The sequence below is a fragment of the Phycodurus eques genome, chromosome 10 (assembly GCF_024500275.1).
Source record: "Phycodurus eques isolate BA_2022a chromosome 10, UOR_Pequ_1.1, whole genome shotgun sequence".
NCBI classification, from domain to species: Eukaryota; Metazoa; Chordata; class Actinopteri; order Syngnathiformes; family Syngnathidae; genus Phycodurus; species Phycodurus eques.
Window position 1 is genome coordinate 12311793 of NC_084534.1, and position 12927 is coordinate 12324719.

The 12927-nt window shown below is 40.5% G+C and overlaps 1 protein-coding gene across 3 annotated transcripts in view; it reads left to right on the top strand.

Moving 5' to 3' along the window:
- Positions 1–11449, top strand: part of quo (quattro) — a 31208-nt gene extending 19759 nt beyond the window's left edge. Inside the window, exons 6-24 of one of the 3 annotated variants that reach the window (XM_061688606.1) lie at positions 1074–1167; positions 1462–1548; positions 1629–1745; positions 2656–2754; positions 2844–2992; positions 3683–3821; positions 3899–4018; positions 4125–4322; positions 4427–5370; positions 5499–5748; positions 6015–6104; positions 6809–7033; positions 7431–7601; positions 8041–8218; positions 8355–8471; positions 8828–9082; positions 10410–10633; positions 10757–10815; positions 10901–10989. In XM_061688606.1, the coding sequence (XP_061544590.1) occupies positions 1074–1167; positions 1462–1548; positions 1629–1745; positions 2656–2754; positions 2844–2992; positions 3683–3821; positions 3899–4018; positions 4125–4322; positions 4427–5370; positions 5499–5748; positions 6015–6104; positions 6809–7033; positions 7431–7601; positions 8041–8218; positions 8355–8471; positions 8828–9082; positions 10410–10633; positions 10757–10789 (3490 nt within the window). In that variant the 3' untranslated portion in view covers positions 10790–10815; positions 10901–10989. Of the gene's footprint in view, positions 1–1073; positions 1168–1461; positions 1549–1628; positions 1746–2655; positions 2755–2843; positions 2993–3682; positions 3822–3898; positions 4019–4124; positions 4323–4426; positions 5371–5498; positions 5749–6014; positions 6105–6808; positions 7034–7430; positions 7602–8040; positions 8219–8354; positions 8472–8827; positions 9083–10409; positions 10634–10756; positions 10816–10900 lie in introns of all 3 variants that reach the window. The other 2 variants (XM_061688605.1, XM_061688607.1) reach the window with 2 other exon arrangements.
- The last annotated feature ends 1478 nt before the right edge of the window (positions 11450–12927 follow it).

Genomic DNA, 12927 nt, shown 5'->3' on the forward strand with positions numbered 1-12927 from the left:
AGACTTCAAGGAGTGTATGCGGTTTAAAGTGACGAGTAGCGCGATCATCTGGGACAATGTCGGTTGTGCAAATGTTACAGATACTCCTCAATCAGTGTGCAAATGGAGCAGATGCTACTCTGGCATGAGTGGCCAGTATATGCAAATAGTGCAGCATGGCGAGTCAACTACAGTGAGTGCACGAGTAATACATAATTGGGCCCACAGAAATGTGACAACGAACTCAAGTCAAAAAATTTCCAGCTTGTTGTAATGGAATTATAGATCTGTCTAAACACACGCTGGCCTTTAAGGGTCAAAAACTGTTTGGTGAAGTGATAAGTTCAAATATGTAGGAGAAGCCTATACATTATCACTATTTTGATGTTTATGGCTTAATATTCCGATTTTATTTATAAAGTTCCCCAGTAGTGTACTGCAGTAGTGTACAGGACTGGGAAACTCCAATGTGGTGGTTGTGTAATAACTGTTATGACCACGAGAGGGAAGTCGAATGCAATCATCTAATATAGTGCCAGTGCGCACCTTGACTCATCATCCAAAATATCATCAACAGTGCAATCGCTTCAAACTGCACATGCTATACATCTTATCAGTAGATCTTTAGGGTCAACTGGCAGTAACAGCGGCCTGCGTTGAACTCTGTCTACCACTTACTCTCTACTGATGACAATACAACAGTGTTTTATGTTTACACTGACGCTCACAGTCTTTGCAGTTTAAGAAACCAATTGAACTTGTGTGATAGCACGCCTCTCTTCTGTAAAACGCCATAGCTCAAGAGTATGTAGCAAGACTGGCTGCCAACTGTCTGGTGTGTAGTACCCTTCTAGAATTAACACACACGGCGGATGTAGGCTCAACTAACTCAAGACCAGGCCATTATGATGGGCGTGTGAAAGCATGAACGTGTGAGGATGTCTGACTGAAACAGTGAGAGGGGGAGTTACGTAAAAATACTGTAAATGCCCATTTGGTGAGAAGCTGCTCTCTCACGAACACCGTTGTGATAAAGAGGACATGTTTGAATGTGTCCTAATGTGACTCATTGTTTTGTTTTGTTTTTTTTATAGGAAAGATGTACGAGAGCTGGGAATGACTTTGATCATCGATGCCAGGAAGAAGGCTCCTCCGCCTCACCTCTACAAAGCGCTGCTCATGGCGCAGGTTAAAATAATAATAATAATATAGATAGACACATTCATCCATCCATTCATTCTCTGTACCGCTTGTCTTCACTCGGGTTGTGAACAGATTGAAAAGTGGAAGATCTAACAGTATATATATATAATTTTCTCGTGACGGTTCTAATGATTCACACTAATGTCATGTCGCAGCAGTGGTTAGGAAACACTCAAGAAAACGCATGCGCTCAGCTAAGCAAACACAAACTACATTAACATACTGGTGAGTGGTACATGTGATTGTGCTCAAATGTTTAGTCTTTTCTGTGCACAACAGGAGCAAGCACTTCATGCTGTTCACAGTATAATCATGCTGGTGGATAAAGACACATGTCCACGCCCTGAAAAGCAGCCAGGTCTGCAGGTAAGAAATATCAAAGACAGTCACAGAGAAGAGATCAACATTCCTGTGCCTTTTTGCACAATCTTGTTGATTTCCATTAGATGGACTTGGTGATGTCTATGAAGGCCCTCTACAAGACAGTGGATGCTTCCCAGTTGACCTCTGAGCTGGGAGGAACCTTTAGCTACAGCCATACGGATTGGCTGCAGTTCCATCAGGTAATACAAACAATTCCACAGTCGTCCGCGTTATCATGCAGAGATGTCCGAAAGACTATCTAGACTTGTACTTCACAAGGAGAGAGTCCCTGCAAGAGTCTTAATGATGTATGTTTTATTACATAAGTTATGTGAGGAAAGATATCCAGGTGCTTTTACTATAAGTACAGTATAGTATGTGACGTCAATCAGCATGTGAGCCTGTGTGCACTCCTCCGAATGTTTTTTTTTTTCACTTGATCGACTCAAAGTTGAAAGTAACCACTGTAGTGCATCATATTTAGACCACTTCAAGCCAAAATAATATACCAAAAACAATTGATTAACTAGATAGAACGCAGATGACACAAATGTGAATAAATTGCTTTCCTGTCGGGTCCTGATTAATTTGATGGGTTGCAGTGCAGATGACATACAGTAAATTGGGCTCTCTTTTTGTGTCATTCTTTTTTGTGCTGCCATTGTAAAAATAAATAAATAATAATTTTAAAAATAGCACAACTTACGAGTGAGGTGCACCAAACTCTTTTTATTGCTCTTCTTTGTTAAATACCACTTGCATAATTTGGAAATAATATAAAATAAACTACCATAGTTCAAAGTTCAGTATTGTAGCACATGACAAAACCGTGGCATTTGTGGAGACAAGCTATTGTGTGCAACAATGGTTCGCGGATTTACACCCAAATAACTGTTGCAAATGTGTTGTTTGTTGTCAAACTGGTAGTCCTTTGCATTTATCAGTACCCAGGAAGTAGCTTTCAGTTTCACGAAGGTGGGTGAGCCTGAGCCTTCCTCTAAAGGAATTAGTCAACAAAGTACAAATCGGCATTTTGGAATGGTGCTGTCTGTGGTTGCTTCAGACAGTTACTGTTATGTTCCATTAAAGCTTAGTTGTATTCCATTTCAGAAACTGGTTTCTTTCATAACTGACCTGCAAGAGGCTGACAGTTTGTTGCAGAGGGCTATTACTAAAGTGAATGAAAGCAACGTCATGGACACAGCCCTGGTAAAAATAAATACAACAAATACTGTCAGGCTGAATGTGTGCTGTTCTTTTTTGAAAAGTGTCCTCAACAAGTGCTTTTACTGCTGCAGGAAGTACATCGATGCATTCAGGAACAGAGGGATTTAATGAAGGAGTTGCTGGAGGACACTCGATTGGTGACGCTGCAGAGAGAGGGCGGGGCGGTACTGGCCAGGATGAGGAGGGAAGAGTTCAGATTTCCACAGTCTGAAGACTACAGGTATCACATACTCTGTCCACTGGTTTGTTTGTCTGTACACAGAAACTGCCGAGCCAAGTTTTTTTTTTGGTTCATTTTGATCATTGCTGGGTTAGGGTTAGGGTTAGGTAACCCTAACCCGCAACCTTCAAGTTTGGTCGATTGGATTATTGTTCTCCTTTTGTCTGTTATTTCAGAAGAAAGAAATGGTTCTAATCCTCTGTTCCTTTCATTACTCACATTTTCTTTCAGCTAAATTCATTTATTGATCTGACATGAATGCTTCATAAAAATAGATTTAGTTGCCTTACCGGAACAATGGCAGCTGTGATCCATCTGTGCCGAATGTCGATACTGATGATTGTGCCATAATAATGGATTAATCGTTTGTATTCTGTCTGTAGTGTGGAATTGATTGTTAATTAATCATACCTTAAAGCAGCCTATCAGTTGCTACCAGCAGAGGTGCTGTTGATTGAGTCTCAGTTTGTGGTGTCTAAAGAACAACACAATATCGGCTATGAGAAGCTGAGCTACGTCAATGCAGACCTTCAGTGTGGCACACTTCTCTGGCCAGCATTGTAACAGGAGTTTAAAACATTCAAATTTTGCAATTAAAAATAATGTTTAAAAAACAATCAATAGATTCATTCAGACAATGAAGGAAATTTTATCTTTTAGTTAATTTGGATGTTCCTACTGTTCTTGCAGAGATGCTCTGGAGTCAGTGACATATTTGTACAACCAGGTGGAGGAGAAGCTCCACATGCTAGTGATGAGATCAAATGAGTCACTTCAGCAATTGGAGTTCCTTTTCGTGCTCAGAGACATGGATGCAAAAATCAAAGAGGTACTGTTTCTGTTTATATTGTGGAGTAAAACATCAGTAATATTGCTGTACAATGATTTTTGTGCTCCACCCTCCAGTCTGCTGTGTGGTTCAGTAAGGAAGGTGAACATAAACTAAAGGAGTTCGACAAAAAAGATGATAATGTGTACACGGAAGACATCTTGCACCAGTTTGACACATTCCTCCTTCTTGCAAAGGTTCACATATCCTTATAAGAATGCTCACACTGACTGAACTAAGGCATCCTGTTTCTGTTAATGTGTCAAAATGTCAAAATAAAACTTACCGAACCATCTGTTTCAGGGGAAACAGCAGTATGTCTTGACTCTAGCGAATGAAGCAGAAAAACATGTGGGTACCAGTGTCTCCAGTCCAGTGACAGATGTTTTTCTGACACTCCTTAACACCTTCAAGTCCAATGTAGATGACTTTATGTCACGTGTGGAGCAGATGCACAAAGAACTTGAGACACTTGTGAAAGTGCAACGCTTCTGTAATCAGGTTTGATTTGCTGTTGTTATGGGCTCTAACTGCAGTATACTCCCATTTTGGTGACATGAGCTAACCTAAAAGCTACAATAAGTTATTTTTCTCTCTCTCTGTAGGCATCTGCTTGGGCCAAGGAATGCAGTAATTTTTTGGAGCAGGTAGAGTTGGGGTGTTACTTGCCTCAAGCCACTCTCAGCACACTGCAGCTGTACGAAGAGAGATTAGGTGATGAATTCTCCACCCGGCATTTCCAGGCCTTGAAATCTAAAGCCTGTTCTTTAAGATCAGGGTCCTTGGGTGCGATGAGCATGTGGAATGCGGCTTGGGTGCATTGTCAAGAAGTCAGGCAGCGTCTTGAGAAGACGCAGAAGAAGAAGGTATGCAGAGATAAGAAGCAGAACCAACAGACCACAGCCCTAAACACTCATGGGGAAACTGGAGGAATGGAGATTAAGCCTGAAATGAGGGAGGATGAATGGTCCCTGACCCAGCAACCAACCTGTCAAAAGGATGTAGTTCATATCCCTAAAAGTGAACACGCCACAGCTGCATCGTCACTCTTGAAAGGGAATGAAGAAAGGGAACCTCAAGCTCTGAAGTTACAACGACTAAGAAATGGAGAAACACGTACTGGTCCACAAATAGTCCACTTTCATCCAGACATAAAATGGAAATCAAGAGGGCATCACAGTGACGTTGACCTGAGTAGAACAGCTTTAGTTCAAGGTGATGCTAATCCCAAGGTGATGCTGATCCCACGGTACCAAGTCTTGGGTCGGTCCATGAGTGAGGGATCATGTATAACCACTCATATGCCATTTTCCATTGGTGTTTCACCTTTTAATGTAAGACAGCCACTCTGTCAGAGGAATAAGCAACTATTGGAACAGAACTCGGAGCCTCTCCAAAATCTGTCTGCTCCCCACATTGAGAGTCTGAGCTTCAAATCAAGAGATGGCAATGAGGAATGTCCCACCAAAGAACATACAACCTCAACCCAAATCTCTGAAGATAGAAAGGAGATATTCATATCAAAAGAAAACAATGGAAGCAATGTTTTGTAAGTTATGCTCCCACCCTCAATTTAAAGTATTACAAGGTCCTGTCCAGGAAACTTGAGTCATGTTTTGTTTCAGTGAGCAGAACCTTGAACGCTCTGCATTACAATGAAATACTTTGTATTTTCAGGAAACTGCGTAAGATCATGGAGGAGCTCCTTTCCACGGAGAGGGAATATGTTAAGGCTCTGGGCTATGTTCGAGAACACTACTTCCCCGAGTTGGAGAGGAGCGACGTGCCACAGGACCTCAGGGGCCAGAAGGGGAGTATCTTTGGTAACCTCGAAAAACTTCATGACTTCCACCGCCATAATTTCCTGAGTGAGCTGGAGAACTGCGTGAATGAACCCTTCAGGGTGGGACGCTGCTTCCTACGACATGTAGGTGACATATGGACGGAATGGTTAATTTCTACACCTGCAATTTCAGTGATTTACTATTAGGAACAGAAATAATTCAGCGTATATTTTACTAACAAACTATATTTTGAGCACACAAAACACACGCACACACAACTAAAAGCTAAAATCTTGCTATCCTGAAATAGCGATATATCATATACTACACTTGGTAATGTGTCAGTGTGACACATAATGGGAGTGATAATGCTTTTATCTAATGGTATTCATTTCATTCTCCTCTTTAGAGAGAAAACTTTGCTTTGTATGCCCTTTACAGCAAAAATAAACCACAGTCTGATAGTCTTCTCATCAATCATGGAAAGGCTTTCTTCAAGGTGAATAGCATTTTTCTCTGAATTGAATCTTTCTTTCAAACCATGAAATTTTTTAACATGGGAGGTGGGAAAATTAATGGTATTCTTTACTGTAAGAATGATATTCAAAGCCATGCTGCACCTGTTTCAGCTTATATTCTTCTGGTTAGCATGCAAGCACAACATAATTCATGTACTGATAGGATTAGTTATCAGCAATTCTTCCATGTTATTTAGCCAAATGTTTAAAACTCTTAAATCAAGGTATTTTTCATTTGGTGCAGGACTACACTTCTTATACGAAAAGGCAATAACATATTCTGACTGTTTACTTTATTAGCATAGCACATAGCTTTCATTATTAAAGTACTGATACTATGGACGTAATAGTATTTTACACTCCATGGCCAAGATATTAGCTACACAGTGAGAAGAATTCATTAAAGTGTTTATTACTGTAGCTTGAGCTTGCTGTGGTGTAGTTAGTTGTATGAACGTCAGCTAGAATAATAGGCTTTAGTTTCTGATAGCGGCACTCTAAAATTTTAACGTTAGCTAAGAACTCTTGAATCTCATTGTTCAAGTGTACGTATGTTCCTTAATGGATTTTACAAACCAGTATCCACCTAACTAGCTCCAAATAGGTTTCAGCAAGAGATCACTTTACCTGTGCATTTTCGGTCACCCCTTCTTTGACAGCTCTCTCCTGTGTCCTTGTCCACCAGCAAAAGCAGCTAAATCTCAGGGACAAAATGGACCTTTGGTCTTACTTACTGAAACCAGTGCAGCGGATCAGTAAGTACAGTCTGCTGCTGCAAGACATGATGAGGGAGTGTGCACCAGGACAAGTCCGAGAGCTGGCTGAACTCAAAGTTGCCTTGGAGGTAGTTCACTTCCAGCTCAGACATAGCAACAATCTTCTGGCCATGGACGCCATCCACCAATGTGATGTGAGAACAAGCCTATTGTTGTACATATCTGTTTGTATGTCAGAACAAGGGATAAGCAAAATATTCAATTCTTGATCATAGGCGAATTCAATCAATGTTTTGAATTGAGGTGCAGAAGCACTGTTGATTTCGGCCTCAACTTGTACTCAATCATCCTTCATCTGGTTTGGGCCAAGTTGCATGAAGGAGTTTTAGAATGCAAATACTTGTTCCATCTGCTCTATGGAATGGAATGTGCTGCATGAAAGACAATCAATAGCATGTCCCATCAGAAGTCATTTTTCATTAGAAATATTCCATCTGTTTTATGAATAAATGGACTCTATTACAAAATCTTCAAAAAATTGAGAATTCCATCCTGATTGAGGTTTGGTATAATTCTTTCTATGGCCTGCAGGTTAATCTCAAGGAGCAAGGGCAGCTCATTCGCCAGGATGAGTTCTCTGTAATATTCAAGAAGAAAAAATGTTCCCGTCATGTTTTCCTCTTTCAAGAGCTCATCCTCTTTAGCAAGACCAGGACGACAGATGTGGGGAATGATACATACGTCTACAAACAGTCATTCAAGGTACACACGCTAACTGATATTTTTTTAAATATATATATATAGTCATGGAATCTTACTGACAGGTGCCGGAATACGCTGTACGATATACTGTACTCAGAGTGTTGTCTCCAACTTATGCAACAAGTTAGTGAACTGAGGAGGTTTGTGTGTGCTTATGTTTTCACACTTTTCAGCAATGATAAAACTTTTACTGAACTTGAGCATATTCCTCTGTTATATATGACCAATGTCCTAGAACACCACATTCACTCAAGTTAATGTTTTAACAAACAACGCATTCATTTTTAATAGATGCTAAAAGACACACTGCTGCTCCATCCATGAATACGTAATTATAGTTATGACATAACTGTATTGCCTAATTAAAAGTAAACTTCACACATCCGGTCACAACAACCAACCACCAATGAATAATAATGACTCTGGTTTTTGCATTCAGACGTCAGATGTTGGCATGACCCAGAACACTGGCGACACGGGCCTTTGCTTTGAGATTTGGTTCAGAAAGCGGAAAACCCAAGACACATACACACTGCAAGCAGTTAGTCGCGAAGTGAAGGAGGCTTGGACCAGGGACCTGGAACGAATCCTGTGGGATCAGGCACTACATAACCGAGGTACAGCACTGACAGTTACAGACACACACACACAAACACGCACACACACGCACGCACACACACTGGTGAATCAAATTATACAATTAGAAGCAGCAAATTTTTCATTTCAGTATTATTTCTTCCATGTGTCCAACAGAGGTCCGTATGCAAGAAAGAGTGTTCATGGGAATTGGAAACAAGCCCTTCATGGACATCCAACCCAGTGATGCAGCTATCAGTAACAGAGCCGTTGACTGTGGACTGATGGCAAGAGGTAAACTAATATCCATTATTTTATAATATTATGGGCAGCATATGCTATAACTGCCTCACAGCTCTGAGGTTCAGGGTTTGTTTTTCTCTGGGTATCACAGCTTCCTCCCACATCCCAAAGACATGCCAATGAGGTCAAGTGAAGACTAAATTGTCCATAGGTGTGAATGTGAGTGTGAATGTTTGTCCATATGTACCCTGTGTTTGGCTGGCAACCGGTCCAGAGTGTACCCCCAGCTAGGAAAGGCTTCAGTTCACCTGTAACCCTAATGAAGATAAACTATATAGAAAATGGATGCATATATATATCTTTTTCTCACCAAAACTTTTGTGTTTCACTTGTGCTGCTCTCCTTAGAAAGCAAGGTGTTACTCAATGTTGCACCATATGGTCCACACAATGGGCTTCCTGGGGCACGACCAAAATCTGCTGGTTCACGGAGTACTTCATCCTCCTCCTCTTCATCAGGACTGGGTTCCCTGTCCCCGACAGCATATTTCTGTGGGCCAAAACAGAAGGAGATAACAAGTGGCTTTGAAGGATACGTATCACCAGCAGGGGTTCTAGAGGAGGATGACATGGACCGTGAGAGTGGGAGTCACAACTTATTGTGTAATTGTCAATTTCAACTGTCATCTGATGAAATTGCATACAATTTGGTCCAATTATGTAGACAGTGAGAGTTTGCCATTTTGCTATACTCCACCACAATGGACTTGATGTGATGACTTTTAACTTGAATCTAAGAATTAATGTCATTTACGATTTAACGGCTACAGCCATTTTCCATTTAAAGTTTTGACATCTGAGATGATTAACCATCATCTTTAATATCCGGATGAAAATCCTTGAAGTGAAAATCGCTGAATTCAAACTTCCTTCAATGGAGATGCATTGCTCGGCCTTCACTTCAGCCACTTTCACTTGCTCCTTTGTTTGAAAAGCATACTCTATTGATTCTAGATCAGGTGATTTACTTGGCAATTAAAGAATAGTCTACTTGTTTACCTTCAAAAAGTCTTGAGTTGCTAATTTCAGTACCTGACTGTAAAGACACATACATTGAATGATGGTAGAAGATGGCTAGTTATAGAAAAAATGTTTTCCATCCATTTTCTGTACCGCTTTTCCTCACTAGGGTCGCGGGCTTGCTGGAGCCTACCCCAGCTATCTTCTGGCGAGAGGCGGGGTACACACTGAACTGGTCACCAGTCAATCACAGCGGACATATAAACAAACAACCATTCGCTCTCACATTCACACCAACGGGCAATTTAGAGTCTTCAATCAACCTACCATGCATGTTTTTGGGATGTAGGAGGAAACCGGAGTGCCCGGGGAAAACCCACGCAGGCACTGGGAGAACATGCAAACTCTGCACAGGCGTGGCCGGGATTTGAACCCCAGTCCTCAGAACTGTAAGGCAGATGTGCTAACCAGTCATCCACCGTGCCGCCAAAAGATGTTTTACATAGAATAAAGTTGCGAATCAATAGTAACATTCAAGATCAGGAAAGTCAGATAAGATAATCAGATGATATACAAACAAATATTGGAGAAGTAAATTGAACAGCTTGTGATCCAAAGTATACAACACAATGTGTCAAACACAGTGGACGCAGTATTATGACATGGGCATGTGTGGGTGCTAATGAAATAGGCTCACTCGTGTAAAAACATGGGATCGTGATGTGTACATAGGCCTATACTATCTAAAGTAAATGATGCAGATGAATAATGACCATTCACATACTGTGAAACCAACTCAAGACTTGAAGGGTAAAGACATTTCCTTCAAACAGTGCATGCTTTTCAATTAGTGAAGGACATTAGTGAAGGCAGCAAAGACCCACAAACAAGCAGCAGGTGAAGGTGGCTGTCATGCAATTTACTACCCAGACCCTTCATTCTCTCCTGACTCAGTCTTGTCTTTGTACAGTGGACAGCTCAGAGTCTTCAGGAGAAAGTGTCAGTGGCCTCAGCAGCTCTGCTCACAGTTGCCGCTCTGCTCTGGAAAGGGAGGCTGAGGACGTGTCTTCGGTCTGTACCTCCACCATCGCTGTCACGGAGGCGGCAGAGTCCAGTCAAACTGGAGCTTGCAGATTCTCTGAGCAAAGCCAAGCACCAGTTGCACCTCAGGTCAAAAGCCTGCTCTGTGCCAAGGTGCAGTACCAAGCCTTGGGGTTCAATAATCTTTGTTAATTTTGTCATCATGCAATCTTGATTTTATTATTATCACGTTTGCAAACAAGCTTTTATCATACCTTAAATTACACTTTGTTACAGAACTTAAATGTTGGCAAGAACACTGAAGTTTGAACAATCACACAAGGTCTAGTGACACTGTGGGTTACAGCGTCGTTGTACATAATTTATTATTTGCAATTCTGATTAGCTAACTCAGTTTATTTTCTTTTTTTTTTTTTCCAGATTGAGAGTCCCCGAGAGGGCCAAGATTATTTGGTAGCAGCTGATAATGCAAACAATCCCATTCTGTATAGTATTGTATAGATCTGTTTTCTAATCTCAATTAAAAAAAAAAAAAGTCTATTCAACATTGATTAGTTATAAAATATACACTTGACACAGTCTTGTATAGCCTGAATTTAAAACATGTAAACAGGATCTTAGCAATATTTAAGTATCTGTTTATTCACAGTTATTGCAAATTTAATAACAATTGAAGAATGCAGTTGAATAATAATTCACGAAGCACCATCAGTGTCTCTAATTAACAGTTTGAGGGTACTATTACTTATGGTTACTAAGACATACCATTGTATTATTTTGTAATCGATAGCTTTCTGTACATATGTATCCAGCTTGATGTAAACACAATTTGTCTTTACAACACTAACATGTTACTGATATTAACAGTTGTATGCCTTTCTATTTGGCTCAGCGATGCTTTATACTGTATTTTTATTTGTGGCTCATATTTTTCTAATAATAAAACAAATTTCAAATGGACAACCACAATAGGCTTTTCATGTTTAGTTTAAGATTTACTTTTGTTTGTTTCTGTTTTGTGGTTATTATAATTGTATTGTATTAAACACATGCATAACAACCCCTAATCACATTAAAACAGCTTTTTTTTGCAACCACAATCAAAACAAGTCATGCTGACATGCTCCCACTTGCTTATTTTTTTCACACTGCAAGATAAAAGATAATACTGTAGTTTCCCTCTTATCAATCTTTCCTCATGATTATGTCATAAATATTTTTTTATCTGGAAGTGGATGTTTTTGAGGGAAGAAGTACAAATTACGAGCCAAGCCTTCCTCGGATAAGGTCTCCAGTTGTTACCACTGTGCGAGTTTGGAAAGAAGCCTGGCTTTGGTTTCACTCTTTGTGTGACGTAATGCTGAGAGTATGGCGCCAACGGTAGTGTTACGACAAGTCTGCCCAGAGTGCCTCAAATCATACTGCTGCACAGCTCCATTGTCCCGTCTCTTAAGACTAAGTGTGAAAGGGCATTATGAACTTTCAAGAATTATGTCTTGGTGTTTGGCAAGGCATTTTACAGCGACTGTGATGACTTTTATAAACATTAATTCAGGGAAAATCTACTTCAATCATCCATCCATCCATCCATTGTCTTTACCGCTTATCATCACTAGGGTCACGGGCTGCTGGAGCCTATCCCACTTATCTTCGGGCAGGAGGCGTGGTACACCTTGAACCGGTCGCCACCCGATCGCATGGCACATAGAAACAAACAACCATTCGCACTCACATTCACACCTACGGGCAATTTAGAGTCGTCAATCAACCTACCGTGTATGTTTTTGGGATGTGGGAGGAATCCCGAGGGCCCGGAGAAAACCCACCCAGGCACCGGGAGAACATGCAAACTCCACACAGGCGAGGCCGGGATTTGAACCCCGATTCCCCAGAACTGTGAGGCAGATGTGCTAACCAGTTGGTCACCGCGCAGCCTACTTGAATCATTTAAGATTAAAACACCACCTTTTGCCTTTCTATCGTGTTTTCTGGTGGGTCCAGATTCTCATTTTCAGTGGCGCAGCCAGAGCATTTTCAGTGGGGTGGCCAATGTTTTGGAATGTCCCTCGACAACCAGTCTTCGACGGGGTTTCACAACTTCACTTTGTTTTATTGTTTTATTGATCATTCATTATTTTACATTATATAATATTAATAACTTCAATGTCTACTGTATATTTGAAGATTGAGTATTACCGGGTAGTACTATGTTGTAAATGAGAACGATAAATAAACTTTAAGATAATTTAGAAATGTCCTTATTTTGTAAAGAAAAGCAGTTATTTTTCTCAATGAAGATAACATTAAATGAATCAGAAATTCAGTCTACATGCAGTTTGTTAAAAGTGCATCTACCAAAAATAAAGACGTTTCTATGTGACCCCCCAATTTTTCAGCAGTGCAGTAGTTGATGTGTACTTTCGGTATAAATAACTGTGTCTTTTCAT